Raw genomic sequence first — 22,705 nt, forward strand, 5'->3', positions numbered from 1 at the left:
ATGTGGTCTGTAGCTGTCCACTGGGTGTGCTGGCCCTGGGGTTTCCAGGTGCCGCAGGCCAAGGTCTCCCCCGTTCCCCGAGCTGAAAAGCAATCTGAGATGGCTGCTACTTGTGCTGGGCTTCTCCTGGAGTCCCCAGGAGAAGCAGAACTGTGAATCCTGTCTGGCTGCTGCTGCCAGTGCCAGGCCTGTGGTTCACTGAGGCCAGCTGCTACTTGTTTGAGAGGGCTCAGGAAGCAGGGAAGCCTGAGCCAAGACCAGCCATTCAGCCGGAAAAGCACCTTGGGTGGGGCCCTAAGTTGGGTGGGGTGGAGTCTCTGGGGATCTCCAAGGTTGAACAGTGTTAGCCAGGCTGACGGAGTCTCAGAGTGGCACCAGCCTACACGCTCTGTGGGGAGAGGGTCTAGCAAATGGACAACGGCTTGTGCTCACCCTGATGCCAGACACTTCCGTTTTCCCCTATATACTGATGCCCCTCAAGCTGCCTCTCCGCCACCAGGGCCCAGAGGGAGCGAGTCTGACTGCGCAGGTGGGTCTGTGTGCAGGTTCCCTACAAGGAACTGCTTGGGGCTCCAGAAGTTTCTTCCACCGACTCACTCCCTGCTGGTTTTTGAAGCCAGAAGTTGTGGGGACTTCTCTTCCTGGCACTGGAACCCTGAGCTGAGGGGCCTGGTGTGGCTCTGGGAGCCCTCGCTCCCAAGATCTCCCTCTCGAATTGTTATCTACCACACGTGAGCGAGGGGCCAGCCCAACCCATGTCTGCGCCCCTCCTACCAGTCTGGATGGTTGTGGTGTCTTTGATTCTGTAGCTGTCAGACTTCCCTTCAACTCCATTTCTGACGGTTCTGAGTGATGGCTGTTCTGTATTTCAGTTGTAATTTTGACGTGGTTGTGCAAAGAGGCGAGCCATGTCTGCCCACGCCACCATCCTGAGCGGAAGTCTCATTTTAAATGTTAAGGTCACAGCCCTGGCTCAGCGGGCTGGAGCGTCACCCTGTAAACGGAAGCGCTGTGGGTCAAACTCTCAGCCCGGGGACGGTGCCCGGTTTGTGGACTCAGTCCCGGGTCCGGGCCTTACGGGAGGCAACCAGTTTACACTTCCCTCTTACATCAGTGTTGCTCTCCCTCCCTTCCCCTTTCTCTAACATCAACAAGCATGTCCTTAGGTGAGGACAAGAAAAACTAAGGGTACAATTCACAATATACTCCCCGAAGAAGTCTCACCAAGGAGCTGCATTCCTGAATACCAGGTGTTCCACGGTTTTATATGTTTCCTGGTATGGTCTGCCCCTCAGAGGCCTGACTTCAAACCTTTTCCAGGCTAAAGTAGTCTCTGCCGTGCTCAAGAATGTTGGAACTTTGATCACTGATTGTCATGAGCTACCGTGAATGGAAGTGTTTTTAAGAGAATCTTTTTATACACACTGATATTCTTTCACACCCACCTCCACAGTGTAAGCAGGGTGACGGCCATGCTGAAAAAGTTTTGGTTAGCCTTGTAAGTTCTGCAAAAACATCTCAAATTTAACACCTGCTAGTTTGCTCTTGACCTGCCCTTAATCAGAAACACAGAAATAAGCATTGCAGACGCTTGCCAAAGATTACAGCCTGTTGGATCTAATTTTTTAAAGAGTTTTATTTATTTTAGACAGAGGGGAAGGAAGGGAGAGAGAGGGAGAGAAACATCAGTGTCTGGTTGCCTCTCATGCCTGACCCACAACCCACACATGTGCCCTGACTGGGAATCGAACCCGTGGCCCTTTGGTTCACAGGCCAGTGCTCAGTCCACTGCCTGGGCCAGCCGCACCAGCCAGGGCTGTCAGACTTAGTTTTCTGTAAGTTTCCTGACATGACAGGTGGTCCCTCCATCCCTCTGCATTCTGGATTGTGTGCACCTATGACCCAGGTCCCCAGACAGCGTCCCTGTTCGTGTGAACCGCACTTGGGTGGCGGAGCCACAGCTTCTATCCAGAATCACATCAAGAGAGAGTTCTGAGCACTGGCAATGCTTCCTATCGCGTTTCTCTCTCTGCGCCACGTGCAAGAGCATCGTGCGGCCTCTCGGAACTAGGTGCCCCTCTACGTTTCTGTCTCTGCAGTGAAGGCCCCAGGACTACAGTGAATGGGTCTCCACGTGCGGTGACGACCTAGCTGGGGAGAGAGGGCACTTAAGAAAGAAGACAACGATGGGAAAGAGGTAAATTCAGCAGAATTAAAATACAAAGTTATCAGCATATTTTGAAGCCAGCTCAACTGACAAAAGTTAAAAGAAAGAAAGACAATGAAAAGTCATTCCACATGAGAGAGTAAGAGTCCGGACCAGCTGCCCCCGGGACAGGCACCGGAGCACCCGCCCGTGGTGACGGGGCTGAGAGGCGGACACCCCCGAGAATGAGGACTCGGGGGGGGGGGGGGGAGGCCCCGGAAGGGCCCCGGGCCAGCGAGAGCTGCAGCCCACGCCCGAGCCGTGGAGCTGCACTGCACACGCGGGCGGGCCTGGGAGCTCGCGGCCGTGCAGGCCGTGCCCCACACGGCGTGAAGGGTATGGGGCTTGCGAAGCTGGAAGGACGCGCCTGGGCTCCCACGAGTCCCACAGAAACAAGATCAGAAAGACGGTCATCTGGTGAGCACAGCTGTTACTGAGCTCTAAGTACATGGCGACAGCTGGGGACACACGGTGAACAATGAGGAATGCGTGAACGTCTTACCTGCCATCGGCCCCTCTGGAAAAGCTTATTCCTAAAGCACACACCCAACACCCACTCACACTGCCGCCAAACCACAGCCACGCCGCAAGGGAAGGGACAGCCACGTCTCGGTCCCCAGAGGCCTCGCCCGCCAGATTGCAGGGAAGCAGCGGATGCAGGGACAGCAGCTGTCACCGCTGACACTGAGCCACGTGGAGAACCCCAACCAGAGCAAGCTGCTGCTGTCAGGGCAGGAAAGGCCGCTCGTCCAGTGAGCCAGTGACACAGATTGCGTGGTTCACACTCACCCCCCACCACCCCCACCCCACCGTCCCAGACGCGAGAGCACGGACAGCTGTGCAGGGGCACCAGCGCAGCACGAACCTGCGCTCTCACCCTGGAGGAAGGAAACTCTTCCAAAGGCAGGCGGACCGGCGTGCACCGCCGCCACCCGCCGCAGTGCCAGCTGAAGAGCCAGGGCCTGCAGTCACCAGCCCCGAGATGTCCTCGGGGCTTTCAAAGTGACTGTCAAGTTACCCAGTCTAGATTGGTCAATTGTGCCCGCACTAGACCGTCTAGAGGAAAACACTTTCTGAATCTCTGGTTCCCCCAGTGGGAGGCACAACAGTTAGCAAAACCCAGATTCCAGGGCCCCCGGGGGGCCTCTGGTCGCCCAGGCCAGGGGCGGAGCGCCACGGTCTTCGGGTAGGTTTTCAGGCCCTTCGTCTGGGCAGTGCTGCTCCGGACCACCCAGCTAATTCCCACCCGGGTTTAAAAATCCACCGAACATACAGATGTCATGGCCCAATTAATTATTCAACAGCAAAAGCAGGTACCCTACATGATACCATACTGGACTAGTGAGCAAGAAACCAGATCTTAAAACAACATCCAAATCGCAAACCTGCCAACCAGATGGGGTTTTCAGGCTCCAGCACCCACAGCCCCAGACCCTGCGGCCGGGGAGGGACTTCCAGGAGGGCAGACTCGGAGGGCAGAACGCCAAGGACACCCGCCACGCACCCAAGTCCAGCTGCACGGAGGTCAGGGCCCAATGCCTCCCACTCCTGGTGGGACAGCTGAGGAAGGGACGCACGCCCACCCCCAGAGAAGGGGTCCTGAGGCACCATGGGAAATCTGTCTGGAAAGGGGGCCTGACGTGGCAGTACCCCCCTGACCTACAGAGCCAATGGGACCCCTGTCACAAGTCCAGCGGCACTTTGCCAGAAGTGGACAAGATGACCCTAAAATTTATACAGAACTACAAGAGATGAAGGACAGCATGTTTTTAAAGGAACGAAGTTGGAGAACTCACGTCTCACAATTTTAGAGCTTACCACAAAGCTACGGGAGAAATCCAGATCATGTGGGAACAGTACAAGAACAGAAATACAGATCAATGGAATCTAATTGAGAGGCCAGAAATAACTCTGTATGTTTAAGGTCAACTGATTTCTCCTTACATCATGGATTTCAGAGGGAGGGAGGGAGGGAGACATCGATCTGCTGTTCCACTCGTTGATGCCTCACCAGTTGCCCTGGCACCTGCCCCGACCGGGGGCGGACCCCGCAACCTCGGCGCATCAGTGCTCCAACCACTGGGGTCACCCGACCAGGGCCAGGAACTGACTTTTGGGAAGTGCACCACGGCCGTTCAACGAGGAGGAACGGCCTTTTTCTCACATGGTGCCGGGACAACGGGGTATTCCCAAGCAAAAGAATGAATCTGGACCCCTACCTTCACACCATACACAAAAATTAACGCAAACTGGATCCAAGATATAAATGTAAGAGCTAAAAGTATAAAACGGTTAGAAGGAAGCCTCGGAAAAAATGTGTACGACCCTGGAGTGGGCAGCAGTCACGAGACGTGAGCCCCACAGCAGGAGAACCAGAGAAAACTCCGAGTGGGCAGACTGTGTGAGCAGTGACCACCTCCTGCAGGTCGGAGGACACCGCCGACAGGCAGGGGCGGGCAGCCGCCGAGAGGAGCTAGAAGCCACACGTCTGGTCAGGGCCTGGTGTGCAGAGTGAGTTCATGTAACCCACCCACAGGGAGACAGACGGTCCAAACTAAAAATGGACAAAGGATGTGAACACGCATTTCTCCAAAGATATACAAGTGGCTAATAGGCACATGAACAGATATTCGACATCACTAGCCATTAAGAAAATACAAATTAAAACCACAACGCAATACCACTGCACAGCCACTAGGAAAAGGAAAACTATAACAAAAAATATGGACGACAGCAAGTTTGGCAAAGATGCAAAGAAACGGAACCCTTGGACACTGCTGGCAGGAATGCACGAGGGGGCAGCCACTGTGGAAGACACCTTGGCAGTTTCTTACAAAACTAAACACACTCTTACCGTATCTTCCAATCATGCTCCTCGGCATTTACCCAGATGAGCTGAAAACTTCCATGTACACAAAACCTGCACACAATTTCAACAGCTTTATCCATAACTGCCAAGACTTGGAAGCAGCCCAGGTGTGGGGCACTAGGTGGATGGATAAACCAACTGCGGCACGTCCACACAGTGGAACTCCACTCTGCGGTAAGAGGACTTGAGCCACCACGGTGAGCCGCCACCCCATCCCCATCGGGGTGAGTACCAGACAGAGTGGAACAGAAACGGCTGCTGGTGGGCACGAGGAGGAGCTGGGCTCCCCGGGGCCCTGCGGACAGGAGTGTAAAACGGTGCAGCTGCCGTGCAGGGAAGTGTAACAGTTCCTCCAAAAACTACACATAGACAGACCTCACGATCCAGCAACACTTCTCGTGGGCACACCCTCCAGAGCACTGAGAGCAGAAACCCAGAGAGGTGTCAACCGGGAGGTACAGGAGCATTACTCACAACAGCCAAAAGGTAGAAATAAGCCAAGTGTCCGCTAACGAATGCACAGAAGAACAAAATGTGCCACATGCATACAACGAATACGAGGGAAGACCCCCCACAAAGGAAATTTATTTAAAAAGTGTGCATTTATTCTTACATGTTTAAACTTGTCACCTCCAACTACTCTCCATTTGATGCAATACTCCTATCGAGACTTCTTTCCACTGCTAAAAACAGTCTTTATTTTTTTTCAAAGACTTTATTTATTTTTAGAGAGAGGAGAAGGGAAGGAGAAAGAGAGGGAGAGAAAAATCAGTGTGTGGTTGCCTCTCATGTTCCCCCAACTGGGGACCTGGTCCACAACCCAGGGATGTTCCTGACTGGGAATCAAACCAGCGACCCTTTGCTTCGAGGGCTGGCACTCAATACATTGAGCCACACCAGCCAGGTCTGAAAACAGTCTTGAAACTCATTGACTTTTATGCCTTTTAGTGCTTCTGCTGTTTTTCTGTTTGTTTGTTTGTTTCATAACTTCTACATCATCAAAACGTTTCCCTTTGAGGACATTTTCCATCCGTGGAAACAAAACGAAGTCACTCAGGGTGAGATTGGGGAACAGGGAGGGTGGGGCCTGGGGCTCACGCTGTTTTTGGTCAGAAACTGCTGGACACTCAGTGTGGTGCGGGCAGGTGCGCTCGTAAACCACCCGTCACGAAATGGGCAGACACACTGAAAGGGTCTTCAGAAAAATTCACCGAAGCCAAACACGCCCTCTCACAGCAACGCCCGCCGGTGCACTGACACAGATGGGCTCCTAGAGCGCTCCCCTGGCAGGGGAAGTCTGTACTACCAGACTCGCCCTTCAGGAGGAAATTCCGGTTTGGGGGGGTACCCCCTCGTATTCTTCAGCCTTAAAAAGAAGTGTAATTCTGATATATGCTACAACGTGGATGAACCTTAGACATTATGCTAGGCAAAATGAGGCAGACACAAAAGGACAAACATTGCGTAATTCAAGCGAGGTGCCCAGAAGTGTCAAACTCAGAGAGAGAGAGCGGAGCTGTGGTTGGAAGGAGGAAGAGAAAGTGTGGGCTACTGTCAATGGTCGAACAAATAACGAACCAGTATCACAACTACATGTACTCGACGGTCACATTACCAGTGACCACATACGAGGCTTCCTTCCCAGCCTGAGAGAGAAATGTCGTTTTTAAAAGTTAACCTTTACTGTATTTTGTCCACTCACAAACGCCTGGCTACTATAGTACCCAGGCGCCCCACAGTAGCTGTGCATATGCAAAGGGAGCGGGACAGAAGTTATCTCCCATCAGACGTGCAGCCCAGCAGGACCGGTGCCGCTCAGAACGTGTTCTCCCTCACGGGCGGGCTGTGTTCCACACGGACAAACACGTCCGGGAGCGCTGACTCGCCCTGTGACGGTGCAGCCGCCCACTGCGGAGAAGTGTGCAGGCGACAGGGACACCGTCGACAGCGCGTGACAACTGGGCGGGGCGCCGGGGGCACTGGGAACACCAGGCGGGCTCTGCGGAGGGTGGCTGTCTGACCCCTGCGCTGTGCACCCGGAACCAGGACAAACTAATACTGAATGTAAACTATAATTGAAAAATAAATGTTTTAAATGTGAAATAAAAAAGGTCTGACCTGGCTGGCATAGCTCAGTGAATTGAGCTCGGGCTGCAAACCAAAGTGTCGCAGGTTCGATTCCCAGTCAGGGCACACGCCTGGGTTGCAGGCCCCGGCCCCCAGCAACCGCACATGGATGTTTCTCTCTCTCTCTTTCTCCCTCCCTTCCCTCTCTAAAATAAATAAATAAAATCTTTTTTTTAAAAGGCATACTTTAAAAAATAAAAATAAAAAATAAAAAAGGTCTGTATACAGCACATGACTCACTTAGGAAGAAATGAAAGACATTTAAGGTGACAGAAATCCTGAGTCACGAACACGGCCACCACCTGTCGCCTCCTCTTCTCCTCACACTTCCCACTTACGGAGCTGGAGACCGAGCCACCCCACATCACGCCGACGAACGCCACGCAGGCCCTATTTATAACAGTGTGGCACAGACGTGAACTCTGTATCGCATTCTATTTTTATTTTTGACTTTAGAAACCGGCCTCCACTGTAGCTCCCTGAGCCAGCGAGCCGGCACAAGCCCTGGATGGTCAGCGGTCAGTCTGAGTGCGGTCATGTGGGCTGTCGCGGGCAACAGGCTGGTTCTGGACCCCATCCTGGCTCAAGAGGGAGGACCCCGAAGGGTTGCCAACACCTCCTGGTGAGGGGACTACTAATACTGGAGGGTCTGAGAAAGACCCCCAGGCTCCCCTGCGGTCTGCCCCCATGGTGGGCATCCGGGCTCGAGGGCGTGGCTGAGGTCAGTGCCGCAGAGCCGCTGCCCCGCTGGCCCAGCGCTCCGTGAGCCGCCTGAATGGACGGCACTGCGTCACGCCACCACGCCTCGTCCAGAGGGTAGGCAGTGAGGAGTGTCCTCCTGCAACGAGTCCCAAGCACCCCCACACCCTTGCTCAGGGTGACCCCGGAAGACCTAACTGTCCTGACGCTGGGCCACCCCTGCAGCACACGCAGGCGGAAGTAGCCACAGCGTGACTGTGGGCCCCCGGGGAAGGGGCTCGCCCGGTCCCATGGGGCTTGTGGACAGGGGGCCAGCGTCACCATGGTAACGGTAATGCTCCTGCAGTCTGCGGGACTAGGATCAGGAACTGCCTGGCTCAGACCCTGCAGTCCCCATGTCGGCCTTGGCACCCACGGAGGACCAGGGGGCCGGAGCGTAAAAACCACGTTCTCCCTAAAACTGATCACCAGAACCGCCCTCCCCTCCCCTCCCCCTCCCCCCCGCAGTGCTGCGCAGACGCAGGCCGACCTCAGGCCCCGCCCCGTGGGTGCAGGAGCCGCCCCCAGTGCAGTCCGCTCTGCCCACCCCGAGTCCCAGGGTAGATGCCTGCGGAGGCAGCACTCCTGAGGCTCCGAGCGACGGGACCGGAGTCTCGGGGTGATAACTAGTTTTTAGGGCACTGTGAGAACCCAAAAGGACACCCTACGTGGTACGACAAGCTATAGGCCACGCACTTATTTTAAATGGCAAGGCCCTCATGAAAGCAATATTATTCTGCAATTCAGTAGTTTGACTCTACATACTAACTAATCAAAAGTAAGTAACTTTTTAAAGATCCACGTACGGTGGAAACACCCTAAGTAACCTCCACTGACAGGACCTGTTGTCCCGAGCGGCCGGCTGCAGCCTCACTGCGGATCCTCCGAGGACGCCCCGCGAGGACCGGGACGGAGGCTGCGGGTGGCGTCCTCTGCAGGCTGTCCGCTTCCCAAGGATCGGTTGTTTTCCTCCCTCCGTCTATGCAAGTTGAAACTGAAATTCTCTATTTAAAACCACAGACATCACTGAAATGTGATTGTTCAAAGACACTTGATATTTCTATGAAAAGTAAATTAAACGTTTTGGGAAGCTGCTTTAAAAATTCCATTTCAGGTGGGGCGTGAGGGAAACAGCTGTAGAAGAATGGGGGAAATCATAAAAATCTAAAATGACTCTTTAATCATACCTTACACCTGTGTTTGTGCTCTCACTCTAAATAAACATAAATCGGAAACTATAAACAGACCCGTGTTTTTTTAAAGAAAGCCTTGGCCTTACTTCAATATTGCTGAGGAAATGCACATTTATTAACATTTTTAAGTAAAATTTCTTATGTGTGACTGTGTATGTACGATGCCCTCTTTAATCAACCTTTTCAGCTGCAGCCCCGCTGCCAAGGCCGGTGGCCTGGCTCGGCCTCCACCGCACACCCCACACGCAGGGCAGCGCCACTGAGTGCAGGAAAAGGAAAAGAACACACCTGTGCACACAATAAAGGAGATGAACGTGGAAACATTTTAAAACTGTGAAAAAATCACAAATAATTGATTACAATTATGTAAAAACTGTGAACATCAATAAGGATCATAAAACAATAGACAGTAAAATAGTTGTATGAATGTGGCAACATAATAAATTAGGTATTTGGTATCACATTTTCTTTCATGAGTTTTATTTGGAGGCCCCGGCCGGGTGGTTGGTTAGTTAGAGCATCGTCCCAATACGCCAGGATTGTGGGCTCAATCCCCGGTCAGGGCACATGCAAGAAGCAACCAATGATGCATGAATAAATGGCACAACAAATCGGTGTTTCTCTCTCTCTCAAATCAATATTTTTAAAGTCATTTTGATGTAATTTTGTTTAGAACAGTGACCTACCTTGGGGCACTTTAAATATAATTCAGTATTTAAGAATACAACACACCTGCCCAGGCCGATGGCTCAGCTGGTGGGAGCATCACCGAGTGCACCAGGAGGTTGTGGGTTCCGTCCCTGGCCACAGCATGAGTGGGAGGCAACCAACTGATGTTTCTCTCTCTCTCTTTCTTTCTCTCCCTCTCTCAAATCAATGAACATATTCTTGGGTGAGGATTAAAAAATAAAAAACTTTTTAAAAAACATCAGATATAAGACTTCATTGTTTAAATCTAATATCCTTGAAAAAAGGCAATTCAAGAGACTAAATTGTATTATAAATTGAAAATTCATTATGTGACCCTAATGCACATCTTACTAAGTGTGCAATCCCTAATGACAGTGGATTCTGTTTATTTACACGTACGTAGTAGGTTCTGACCTGTCCCAAGGGCAATCATGTAGAATACCTGGCTCCTGCGCTGGCCCGGCAGCTCCGCTGGCTGGGAGTCATGGCCGGGGCACAGGCCTGGGCTGCAGGTTCAGTCCCCAGTCAGGGCACATACGAAAGGCAACCAACTGATAATGTCTCTGTCGTATCAGTGTTTCTGTCCCTCTTTCTCCCTCTCCAAACCCTCTCTCCCTGCCTCTCTCTCTAAAAACAATGAGCAAGTGTACCTGGGTGAAGATTTAAAAGAAAATAAGAAACTAAATAAGTAAATAAATATATAAACTAAACATCAATCTGTTAAGAAGCATTCAAAAGCAGTTGCTTCTGGGAACGGATCAGGGGATGAGGAGAGAGGCCGCCCCTTAAAAGCCCACTGGTACCACGTGAGCACAGGAACGCAGGCAGAAAGCACCCGATGCTCGCGCTGTCGCACAGGGAGCCGCCACCACCACCACCGCACACAACCGCCTCCGCCAAGGACAGTACCTGGGGCCGAGGAGAGGCGCTGCCTGTGCGGGGGCCCCTGAGAGAGGAGCCCCAAGTAGCTGAGCACCACGAACTTGGTCTCGTAGTGGAAGCCCACGGGCACGGCAGCAGCGGACGCCATGGGGCGGCGGCGGCGCTCCAGGAAGGTCTGCGGGCGGAGGTGCGCAACCTGCGGCAGAGACGCGTTCTTTCAGTTTGAAGTTGGTTATGAGCCCGCACATCTTCCCATGGACTCCAATTAGTCAACCAAATACCAAAACAAGTACTTGTCAGACTCCTCTTCCAGGCAATGTTTCAAAAGGGCACTTACTTACCTGAGGTCACGCCCCGCCCCCGCCCCCGCCCCGGCGCAGGTCCTCTCCTTCCCACTAACAACTCGCGTCTCCTAGGTCAGCGGCAGCGAGGCCCCTGGCCCCCAGGTGCTGTCTGTCTCCCGGTCTCCCTTGGCCCGCCCGCGGCCTGTGGGCAGACGTTCTTCTCTCTGCACCTCTGCACCGTGCGGGTCTTCCCTGAGACTTCCTGCTCCCTCCTTTCTAGGACTTGAGATGTCAATGCGGCGGACACCTCGCTAGGACATGCAAACCAGGACGCCCCTGTAGGGGACGCCGAAGCAACCAGACAGAAGGCTCCTGGGTCCCTGGGTCCCTGTGCAGCACAGCGGCCCCCGCAGCCCTGACCACTAGCTTCTGGTCTGGACTGCCATTTAAGCGCCTACTTTCTGAATCTCTTCGTTAGGCTCCTAACTTGTTTCCTAATCAACACAAGTACAACTTTTTCACGTAGACTTAGCGGTTTTACCTGCCATGCACCTTTTTAAAAAAGATTTTATTTATGCACTGAGAGAGAGAGGGGAGGGAGGTAGAAAGAGAGGAAGAGACATCAATGTGCAAGGGAAAACATCGATGAGTTGCCTTTCACACACGCCCCAACCAGGGCGACCGGTGACCCAGGCCCATGCCCTGACCGGGAATTGAACCAGGGACCTCTTGATTTGCAGGATGACACTGAACACCAGCCAGGGCAACACAGTATCATTAACTACAGTCCCCATGCTGTGCATTTTATCCCCATGAATGACTGACCCCTACTGTGTACCTTACTAACTGTTTCCAACCAAAATGTCTTATTAAGAGCTTTCCAAATAATGTTGTTTCCTACTTAAAACAAAATATGGACTGCTTTAAGATCTCAAGAATATCCAGTAAAAGAAAAAGGTGTGGATAACCAGCAGACAGTAAGAACAAAGACAGGCAAGGCTGGCAAAAGTTAAGACCTGCAACAAGCGAACAGAGGCATGTGCTGGAATGATCACTGTGTCTGTCTTCTGGGGGCGATGCTACGAAACCACACCAAAATATCCAACAAACCAAACAACATGCCTTGGACTGCCCGGCTCGGCCTCCAAAGTTCCCATAAGCTTCAGAAATACCTTCAGAAGGTATTTCAAAGTATTACTGCATCCTGCAGAGAAAGGGGCAAGTGCTGCAGCTGACCCCACGGAACACAAGCAGCACCCCCGCGTCCTCACAAGGCGTGCAGAACACTCGGTCCCACCTTCACCTGGCTCCCCAGTGCTTTAAGGGGCGTTCGCCTTTCTGTCTTACTTTCTTGCCAGCCTGCCATCTGACCCAACTTCCGACCTCGGCGGCATCCTCCAGGGTCAGTCTCAGCAGAAAACACACCCCCGCTTCAGAAGCTCCGACGGGCTAGACGCCCTCCCCCCTGTCCTGGTCCGCAGCGCCCAGAAGACGAGAGGTGGTCTAGGTGCAGCCGAGCCAGAGGGTCACACCCAGGACTGGGGCTCTGGAAGACACTCGAGGTAATGTGCAGAAAAGGCGGCGGTGTGGGTCCGCAGAGGAGCCGACCACCCTAGTCCTGTGGCCGGACGCTGGCAGGGCCCGCAGCAGGACAGCCCCTGGTTCCCGCCCCTCTCCCAGCTGTCCCATGCGTCCTAAGAGATGTCCTCTCCGTAGGTGCCAGTCCACGCCCAAGAGGACTGTGGGGTCACTTTGTGTGAGCAACCAAGACCTAACTGGGACCTACTGTTCTTAAAATTTCTAAGGCAGCTTCCCAACAATTGTAACACACTACGTTCTCAATTTACAGCTTAGAAGACATTCCAGTTCCACAAAGCCCACACACAGACTGGTAATTACACCTCCTGAAACAGAAGACAACGCCTGCTGACAACTGTGTGTGTGTGTGTACATTCAACGTGGGCCTTAAGATACAAGGGGTGCCACAGGCATCAGACACAAAGACAACTCATCAATCACCTGCTCTCAGGAGTTTTCCATTGAGGAGAAGAAAACAAAAACATATAAACTAGTAAGAATGAAGTTCCATGGTACGAGTAGTGCCCACAGAGTGGGAGGCAGCAACCCCGCAGAGGAAACAGACAAGCCTCCCTGGGGAAGGGGAAGAGGAGGCAGAAATCAGAGAAGGCTTCGTTAAGTAAAACCTGAGCCCCGTGGGGAAGGGAGAGGTCTCCACTACCCGACCCAGCCGGGCAGTGGGAAAGGGGTGAACGTGAGAGCTCAAGCAGGATGGGGGGAGGCATGGGGTGGAACAGCATGGACGACACACAAACCACGGCGACCAGTGTGGCCGTGTCCTGCGCCACAGGGGGCAGGGCTCCGCGGCCCGAGCAGATGTCAGCGCCTGCCGTGCTGGTCTGGCAGGGGAGGCTAGGGAGCTTGCATTGGATCCTGCACGCCAGGAGGCATTGCAGCCGTGTCCACGAACAAACCTCCTAAAACTGTGTGCACAGTCCATGCGTGGACTGTGGAGAGAAAAACACTCCCTTTCTTTCATTTGACTCACACATTAGGTAGTGATGTAAACAGGCTGAAAACTACCGCAGAACCCCTTAGGAATCCCAGAAGGGCTTTCAGCCATGGAAGCACACCAACAGATCCCACCACACTTCACAAATCCACCCTGGAGCTGGTGTGGGAGCTGGGCCGGCAAGGACACGAGTCAGAGGAAGATCGGAAACATCTGAGCGAAACAGGCATGAGCTGGACAGGAACTCCAGCGGGAAGACGAGGGACAGGAAAACAGGCCGAGTTCAGAGGTGTGTCAGCGAACCCGGTGAGACGCTGACGGCGTGAGCTGTGTCAAGATGGTATCATTCCTATCTCCTAAGTCAGACGGCGCGGCAGAAGGGCTGGTTTGGGGACGAGGGCACCAAGTTCACGTTGGCGCACGCTGAACTTCAGAGCGCCTGTGGGGTGTGCGGGTGGAGACGCACAACCACTAGCTGGACACCCAGGTCGTACGTGCGGACAGAGGTCTGGACTGGAGACACCGAGCTGTGCCCGCCCGAGGCAGTGGGAAGGAGGCGGAGGGGGCCAACATCGAGGGGAGTAGGGAGAGGGGCTACCGAGCTTGAAAACACAGGAAACACTGCCTACCGTTTTCAGATTACAAAGTGTAGAAAATAAAGCTCAGTAAATCCTCAATCTTATTTGTATCAACGACTCTCAGTGAGGGGTCGGGAGGGAAGAACTCTGTGCCCCACATCACCATCGCCACCCCAAGCATGACCACCAGAGTAAGAGGCAGAGGAGTATCGATTTCTCAGAAGGAGACATGATATGAAAAAGAAATACAATTAGAATTCAGGGCAACATGAACATTTCAGGGGCGGCCAAAAGGTGAGAAGCTGGCAGAGGACGGCGGCCGCTGAAAGCTGGGAGGAGACCAGGACAGAGTGTGCCCAGGAGTCGGGCAGGGCCCGAGTGTGGGCGGAACACGTGAGAGGGAAAGCGCCAGGGTCCCACGCGCGGCCGCAGAGCTCGGCTGAGTGGGACAGTCAGTCTGCTCTTTCACACCCGGAGCACAGTTTGCAGGGAAGGGAGGACAGAGGCCGGGGCGGAGCAGCGGGGCCGAGCACTGACCTGCTCTGTTCTATGTCTGTGCACAGTCGGAGAGACTCGAGCATTTGCACACATAGTTGAGAAAAAGCCAGTGAGATATAAAGAAACACAGAGCAAGGGATAAGTTATAGAGTAAACTTCCAAAACAGAAGGGGGAGGACAGAGCAACTGAGTGTCAGAAGGTAAGCTTTAAAAAGCCTCAGAATTGCCATGGTAGGGTGCAGACTGAGAAGTCACAGGTTTGACTCCAGGTGAGAGCACACACCTAGGTTGAGTGTGCAATTCCTGGTCCAGGTGTGCACAAGAAGGCGACTGATCAATGTTTTTCCCTCCCCACCTCCCAACCTCCTCTCTAAAATCAGTAGCATATCCTCAAGTGAGGATTATAAAATAAAATAAAATGATAAGATAAAGTAACATAATAAAAAATACATATATAGTAATTTATACCACCTACCTCAGACATACTAATTTAAAATGTCATGATAATGGGAGAAAACACAATAAAGATAAAATAAATAAAATAAAGTAAAATAATAGAACATCGTACCTATGTTATATTCCTTACCTACCCCTTAGAACTGTAACAGAAACACACTACAATTTAACACGTTCAATTAAATTAATTCAGAAAGCCCTTTGTTTTTAGGCCATTTCTCCCCACTATAATAAAATTATAATGTAACAAGATTGTTTACTACTCCAGTAATATGGAGTTGAACAGATCTGTAATCCTGGTTTGCAAAGAGAAAAATAAAAATATATCTCAGCCACAAATCAAAACTTGTAATTTTAAACATTAGCAAAGTTATGTGGTTACCTGACCTCTAGTCTCAAAACTCAGTGGTGGTCTGAGTAAGGAACTTTTTTTGAAGTTCCATAAATTAACATGAATCCAATAACTATTTCTTTAATCCATGCTTTATGAGCTCCTACAGAATTCTAAGACTTTCTCCAAAATAAACGTAAAATTAAATAATCCTGATGAAAATTGTGAAATCACAGTCCACTCCCCCAGCTGAGAAACGCAGGTGAGCAAGCTGTCATTTCTGAAGCTCACCGGTCCTACCGGTTCTGATGCAGGGCGTCCCTTTCCGACTCAGACACGCCCAGCTGAAACCCTGCCGCTCAGCCCTAGCTGGTGCCGCGTGCGCTCGGGCCTGTGAACTTAAAGGTCACCGGTTCGGTTCCCATCAGGGCACACGCCTGGGTTGCAGGGCAGGTCCCCACTTGGGGGTGTGTGAGAGGGAACCAATCAACTTTTGTCTCTCTTGCACATGATGTTTCTCTCCCCCCCCCCCCTTCTCTCTCCGTCCCTCTAAAAATAAAGCCTGAAGAGTTGCCAGGGAGCAGTTTCTCAATCTGCTGAAATTTTGGCTTCCCCACAATTGTTGTCAATTTGGCCTGAATAAACTCATAAAAATTTTAAAAATAATCAATCAACCAATCAATCAAAAAAGAGCTGCCCAGAAATGCTCTCACTCACACTGACTCTCACTGGCTGGCAGTGACTCTCCCCACAGACAGAGACTGACTTTCGAAATGGATCCCTCGGGCTCCCGGACGGGGGCGACAGCTGGTGTCACAGGGAGGCCCAGTTCGGCCCCTGCTGCACTCCCAGGCCTGGGCCAGCGGGGAATGAAAGCACGTGTCACACAAAAACCTGCACGTGAGTGGTCACAGCAGCACTGTACGTGTGACAGCCAAGGCACGGAAACGACTGCCCATCAGCTGATGGGCACAACAACACGGTAGCTCCACACAGGGGAAGGGCATGTGGCCAGGAGACGAGAGGAAGTGGACACGCGCCACGGCCAGGCTGAGGCCCTGGGCCGCCACGCACGCGCCTTGGTGGCCGCCGGGTCCCCAGTTGGGGGCGAGCGAGGAGCAGCCAACAGGTATTTCTCTCCCTCTCTCTCTCCCTCCCTTCCCCTTTCTGTAAAAATAAATAAAATCTTAAAAAATTATGCTAAGTAAAAAAGTAACAAAGTCCACACGTGATGTAACTCCCTTTATAAGAAGCGTCCTTCCAGAATCAGGGGCTCTGCTGAGACTGGGGTAACACGACAGCTGCCCAGGCTGGGAAGTGGGGCAGTGGGGGCCTAGGAGAGCAGCTAAGGGGGCTGGGTTTCCCCTTGGGTGGTAAGAATTGGGGTGGCGGTTGTGCACTCGGGGAAAGAACTAAAAACCACTAAATTGTGCAACTGGTGAGTTGTGTATGTTAATTATATCTCAATAAGGCTGTTAAAAAATAGTTTTGACAACTCCATAATATACATTAAGAACTCTTAGTGACCAATTACTTGGAATAATATATAAATCAAAGTCATGTTTAAAAACAGCGATAAAAACAGAACAGCACTACTTAATGATTGTTTAAAACTTGTTGTGTGCCCTGGCCGGGTGGGTCAGTGGGTTAAGGGGTGATTCCGGTCAGCGGGAGCCCGGGGTGTGCGCTGGATCCCTGGTCCCGCGTGTACAGGAGGCAACTGATCGATGTTTCTCTTTCTTTAAAAAAAAAAATCAGTAAACACATCCTCGGATGAGGAATAAAAAAACAAATAACTAAAACTTGTTTTGCGGGTCTAACTTATTGCGTAAGAAGCCCATTTTCTAGGGCGATGACTCTCACTGCTGTAAATCACCGCCTGGGTATTTGGTAAACACTAGCCCCCGGGCTGGTGAGCTCCTCTTGCCTGGACTTGAACTGGCCGGACTCAACCTCACAGAGCCTCCCACGGAATTCAGCTACGCGGGTACAACCCTCCACAAGACAAGGAATCGTTTGGGGGGCGGATGCTGGGAGCGGTCCGTGGCCAAACACAGCAAAGGAGTTTGCAAGCCCCGCACGGGCTGGCGTCGAGGGGAGGCCGCTTCACCGGGCCGGACTGTTCCCACTTGGCAGGCGCACACGCGCAGTGGCTCCGCGGCCCCCCTCCACCAGCCTTCGCTCAGTTTTCCGGGAAAAACCAGAACAGAGAGGCACCACGAGGGTGTGGCCGCGGGACGAGTTGGGGCCGAGAGAACAGGCCGGTTCACGAGCAGCCTCAGGGGAGCCTGGCGGACGATCGCACTCCGGCTTCCAGGCTGGTTTGCTCCACAGCCCACCGGGCGGGGGCGGGGGGTTGCCGCCTACAGGCGGAGACCGCGGGGTCCGCCGGGGCGAACGCGCTCTCGTGCTGGAGCGCCCAGGCTGGAGACAGCGGGCCAGGCCGGCGGGTCTCACCTGAGGTCCGAGCCTCGGCCCGGAAGCCTAAGCCGGAGCGGAGCGGAGAGCCCCCCTGGAGCGGCGGGAGGACAGGGGGCTAGGAGGCGTGGACCCCAGGCAGTGTGTGACAGCAATCGTTATCATCGTCACCGTCCCCATCGCCGGTGTCCGCACGTCAGTGCGGAGAGGACGAGCGACTCCAACGACCAGGGCCGGCAGGGCTGGCCCGGAACCGCTCTGAACCAAGTCCTGCTTCTGGCAGAAGAGCTGTGTTTCGGGGTGAGGGCCCCCGCCGGTCGCCACCCGCCACCCGCTCAGGAAGCCCCGCTCCGCGCGCGATCGCGGCGGGACCTGGCCGGACAAGACCAGCTTCGAGAACGCTCGGGCGACACCCACGGACACTGCCGCGTCCTCGGAACCACTGAGCAGCCGGAGATCCGGCACCGTCTCCAGACACCTTCCCATCCCGTGAAAGCCGCCGGCGGAGCGGGTCGAGATCCCGCTGCGCGCGCCCGCAGCCCCACTCCCCTCACCTGGCCCTGGCCCAGAGGAGGTGGGAGAGGCGGCGGCGGCGGCGGCACTCGTCTCCCACAGCGTCCTTCCTCCAGAGGCGCGGGCGGCTGCGACCCGCGGCCCTAATCTACCGCCGCCGCCATGTTAGGGGGTTAGGTCACCGCCGGCGTGCTTCCGTCACTGCCGGCGTCGCAGCGGGGGGGGGGGGGGGCGGGAGTCGCCCAGGGGCGCCGGGAAAGGCGGGTTTCCCGAGCGGAAGTACGGCCCATAGAGGTCTGGCGATCTCTCCGCACAGATGTGACCCGGAAGAGCCGGCCTTTCCCGGCCTCTCTTCCCTGGTGTGGCTCAACTCTATGGTTCTTGGGATCCGCCGAAGTGTCTGGCGGCGCTGGAAGGAGGCGGTGGGGTGCTCTCCCTCTGTGCGGAGAGAAGCTGGCGACTCCCGCGGCGGGAGCCTTGCTGCGTTCGCAGAACGCGTTCCGATCCACAGACAAGGGTGTTCGAGAAGTGTCAGGAGAGCCGCGGAGCTGGCGGCCAGTGGTTGGGGAAGCACCCTTGAAAGCTGGGATTTCTGGGGGGGAGGTGGCGTGGCGTAGAGAGCCCGTTCTCGGGGCGGGGGGCGGGGAGACCCTGCTGGAGCAGAGGCCCCGTGGAGATGACAGGAGCTGCCTGTATAATCTGTTTTGTTCACAGCACCTAGCGTTGGACCCGAAATAGACTGTTATGGGAGGTCTGCCGGAACCCAGCGTCCTTTGAGGCTAGATTTAGTCGAGAAGGTGTAATATCCAAACCATGCCAAAGCTAACCTCAGGACTGGGTGCCGTGACTAACGACCCCCTGCGTGGTGCCTGCCAATCAGTGGAGACCGTGACCTTGAAAGGGCACCTCTGGAAAGCTATGAGAAGTCTATTGTACCCTCCCAAACCTCTCCTAAAATCCCTGCTTAATAAAACAGATAAAAATTCTTAGGACAACGGACCCAGTTGTGTGTGTCTCTGTCAAAAATCAACGAACATATCCTTGCGTGAGGATTTTTTTAAAAATTGAGGGAATGAAAGGAAGACTATATGATCGTGGAAGAAAGCGAAGTAGAGATTGGATTACAGGATGGCTGGCAGCATCATTCTCCTGAAGGTAGTTAGAATTTACTTCAAAGGTGTGTTAACGTGGATGCACAGAAACAATGGACAGGACTTGCTGGGGGCTAAGATAATCCTTTAATGAAGAAGTGTTATGCGTGGGGGCCTGACGACACATCATTTCCTGCCCAGTTAGGAATTTATAATCAGATCACTTCCTGAGGTTAGTTTCCAGACAACCCTTTTTTTTATCCACAGTACTTTTCTGTGTTTTTTAATGTCTCAAAATTATAACAAATGACAAAGATCAGCACACTGTTTTCCAAGAAAAAAAAAAGACAAAAGCACATTGATTTTGACAGTGCCACGTCTGTTCCAAACATTAATTCCATAACTGATTACACATGTGTCAGTAGATTGCTCTTTTCACTCTCCAACCCGTTATTTGCAGAACACTTAAAAATAAATGGTGGGATGGTCCGTAATAAAGAATGAGTACCACCTCACGCTGACCTACGGATGACAGAGGGAGGCATAATCCTGGAAATGTCTCTCTGGGATGGTGAAGGGAAGTTATTCACACAAAAACTATCAAGATGAGAGAAACAAACTGATCTGGCGTGGCTCAGTTCATGAGAATGCTGAACCAGATGAGGCCCACTGTGTGGGTTTCTGTTGCCCTGAAGTTCTACCAGCCTGTGGCTGGACCCTTCTCTCATGAAAACAGATTCATCAAGTAGGTGCACCCATCTGTCAAACACCACAAAGAACACCACCCACTTAGTAGAGCTGGAAGACAATTTGGTAGCCTTAAAAATGTGCAGCATTGCCATGAAAGGTGCCTCGACAGGTGCTTCACCGAGGACAGGTACCGCACACGCAGCACTCCCTGCGTGCGTGACCTGAACCTCAGGAAGAGGAAACTGTCAGCATTGGCCTCTTCCAATGTCTGGTTCACTTCAAAAATCACTACTGGGCCCTGGCTGGCGTAGCTCAGTGGATTGAGCTTGGGCTGCAAGCCAAAGCATCGCAGATTCGATTCCCAGTCAGGGCACATGCCTGGGTTGCAGGCCAGGACCCCAGCAACCACACATTGATGTTTCTCTCTCTTTCTCCCTCCCTTCCCTCTCTAAAAATAAATAAATAAAATCTTTAAAAAAAACCACTACCCGGAAACAAAGTCAAGGATCTAACCCTTCCATATTAAAGGAGACTAAAAAAACATCTTGGATTAGATTCTGAATTTAAAAAATTGCTACAAAGGATATTGGTGGGACGTGGATTAACGGGAGAATGGACCTGTTAAACTTCCTGAATTTGACTGATGTACACCCTTATTCCTAAACACTGAACTATTTAGAGTCATAATATATAAAGATGCATGCATACACACTCAAATGCTACTTGACTTACAATGGAGTTGCATTCTGATAAACCCATCGTAAGTTGAAAATGCATTTATTGTACTACATCTAACCCACCAAATGTCATAGTTTATGCTAGCCTACCTCGAATGTGCAGCTGGGCAATTATCTTGAGTTCCATGTCAAGAGTAGTTGCCCTTTCTCTTGTCACTGGAAGCAGGAGACATGAGGGGAATTTTGTAGACATATGCGATGCTAATGCTCGAAACACAGTAAACCGTAGAGAATTGATCGTTTACCCTAATGATCTCACAGCTGAGTGAGAGGAGGGACTCGCTGCCACAGCCCAGCATCACCGGAGAGCACAGATCATGTATTGCATATGGCTAGACTGGGAAAAGATCAAAATTCAAAAAGTACAGTTTCTACTGAAAGCATATTGTTTTCACCTTATCGTAAAGTTAAAAAAGAAAAAAAAAAAAACTTAAGGCCAGCCCTAGCTGGGTAGCTCAGTTGGTTAGAGTGTCATCCTGATGCACCGAGGTTGTGGGCTTGATACCAAGTCGGCACATACAAGAATCAACCAATGAACGCATGAATAAGTGGAACAACAAATCGATGTTTTTTCCCCTCTCTCTCTTTAAAATCCAGTAAACTTTTTAAAAAAAATCTTAAGTCTAACCATTATAACTTGAGAGCTGTCTGTATGGACAGTGATAAAGCAAACAGCATTAGATTAACAGTTGGTGGAACCAGGTCTAGGTAATGGGAATTCATTGTACTCTTCTTACAACTTATTATATTTGAAATTTCTTCAAAATTAAAACCCAGTGTTAAGAATGTGTGAACCCTTTAACCCACAATTCTACTAATAGTAGTCTATCCTAAAAATAAAGCTTTCCAGCCTTTGCCTTTATAGCTAGGGAGAACAAAATGGGGTTTGAAGTAAACCCATCTGTAGTAATTTCTGCTCTAATTTTCTGAATAATTCCCTCCAACTGGTTTCTGGGAGCAATGTTAAAAAATGCACAGACCCGTTCAGAAGAATTCCAAATAATTTATGTAGCTACTGCACCCTAAGCGAGATGGAGCATAGCTCTCCAATCCTTAGTAATTCCTTCTCAGAGTACAGTATGGGAAGGAGAAACCTGACACCGTCCTTCAGCCAGCCCGTCAAGGTCAACACCACGAGCCAAAAAGGATGTCGACAGCAGGAATCGTTAGCCTGACCTGATGGCACTGGACGTCTGCGACATTCCCACGAAAAACCTGAAACTCCCAACCGATCTTGAGACATTTCCAGTCGAGGTGCATCCTGCAACGTACCTAACCAGACCCGCCAACACGGTCAAGATCCTCCGATTCCTCCAGAAACTGTCACCGCCGCGAGGACACCTGGGAGACGAGACAACTAAGTGAAGTGTGCCGCGGGTGGGACCCTGGGACACAAGAAGAGCATTCGGTTAAAACTAAGGAAACCCAAATAAATCACCGACGTTAGTTAATACACCAATACTGATTGACTCACTGTAACAAATGTATTGCACTAAAAAGTTAACAATTGGAGAAACTGGAAAAAAAAAAACCCTCATAGTTGCAGTCAAGAAAACGACAAGGGAAACTGTGTGAGAGGGACGAAAGTATCTGATAGCCCTCTGCGCTACTGCTTCTTTGTAAACTTGAAATTGTTCTAAGAATAAAGTCTATTAATGAATCAAAGATTATTGAGTTTGCTGTTTCCATTAAGCCCATGTCAATAAAACACTAAATTCTGGATTTGTCTAAATAAAATATTTAAGCTTCGGACTGGAGAAATCCACACAGCTCCAATAACTTCGGATGCCAGAATCCCTGACCTTCCGTCTGTTTCAGCGACAAGGAGGCTGTTGAGGAAAACAGCGACGACAAATTATTTGCAAATAAAATAA

General features: G+C 51.9%; 1 protein-coding gene and 1 long non-coding RNA gene across 6 annotated transcripts in view; one reads left to right on the plus strand and one right to left on the minus strand.

Moving 5' to 3' along the window:
• BCL2L13 (BCL2 like 13) overlaps positions 1–18,507 on the minus strand; it is a 45,822-nt gene extending 27,315 nt beyond the window's left edge. For 2 of the 5 annotated variants that reach the window (XR_004899806.1, XM_028526500.2), the window contains exons 1-2: positions 18,355–18,504; positions 10,733–10,901 (exon numbers count right to left, since the gene is read on the minus strand). Coding sequence is in view for 4 of the 5 variants with exons in the window: in XM_028526500.2 (XP_028382301.1) it covers positions 10,733–10,853 (121 nt within the window). In the remaining variant the exon portion in view is untranslated. Of the gene's footprint in view, positions 1–10,732; positions 10,902–18,354 lie in introns of all 5 variants that reach the window. The other 3 variants (XM_036011130.1, XM_036011132.1, XM_036011129.1) reach the window with 2 other exon arrangements.
• A 120-nt stretch (positions 18,508–18,627) lies between these two features.
• On the plus strand, positions 18,628–19,739 carry LOC118497281. The gene is made up of 2 exons (XR_004899807.1): positions 18,628–18,874; positions 19,028–19,739. It is a non-coding gene; the product is annotated as an uncharacterized LOC118497281 (long non-coding RNA).
• Positions 19,740–22,705: the final 2,966 nt, after the last annotated feature.

The sequence above is a fragment of the Phyllostomus discolor genome, chromosome 11 (assembly GCF_004126475.2).
Source record: "Phyllostomus discolor isolate MPI-MPIP mPhyDis1 chromosome 11, mPhyDis1.pri.v3, whole genome shotgun sequence".
NCBI lineage: Eukaryota > Metazoa > Chordata > Mammalia > Chiroptera > Phyllostomidae > Phyllostomus > Phyllostomus discolor.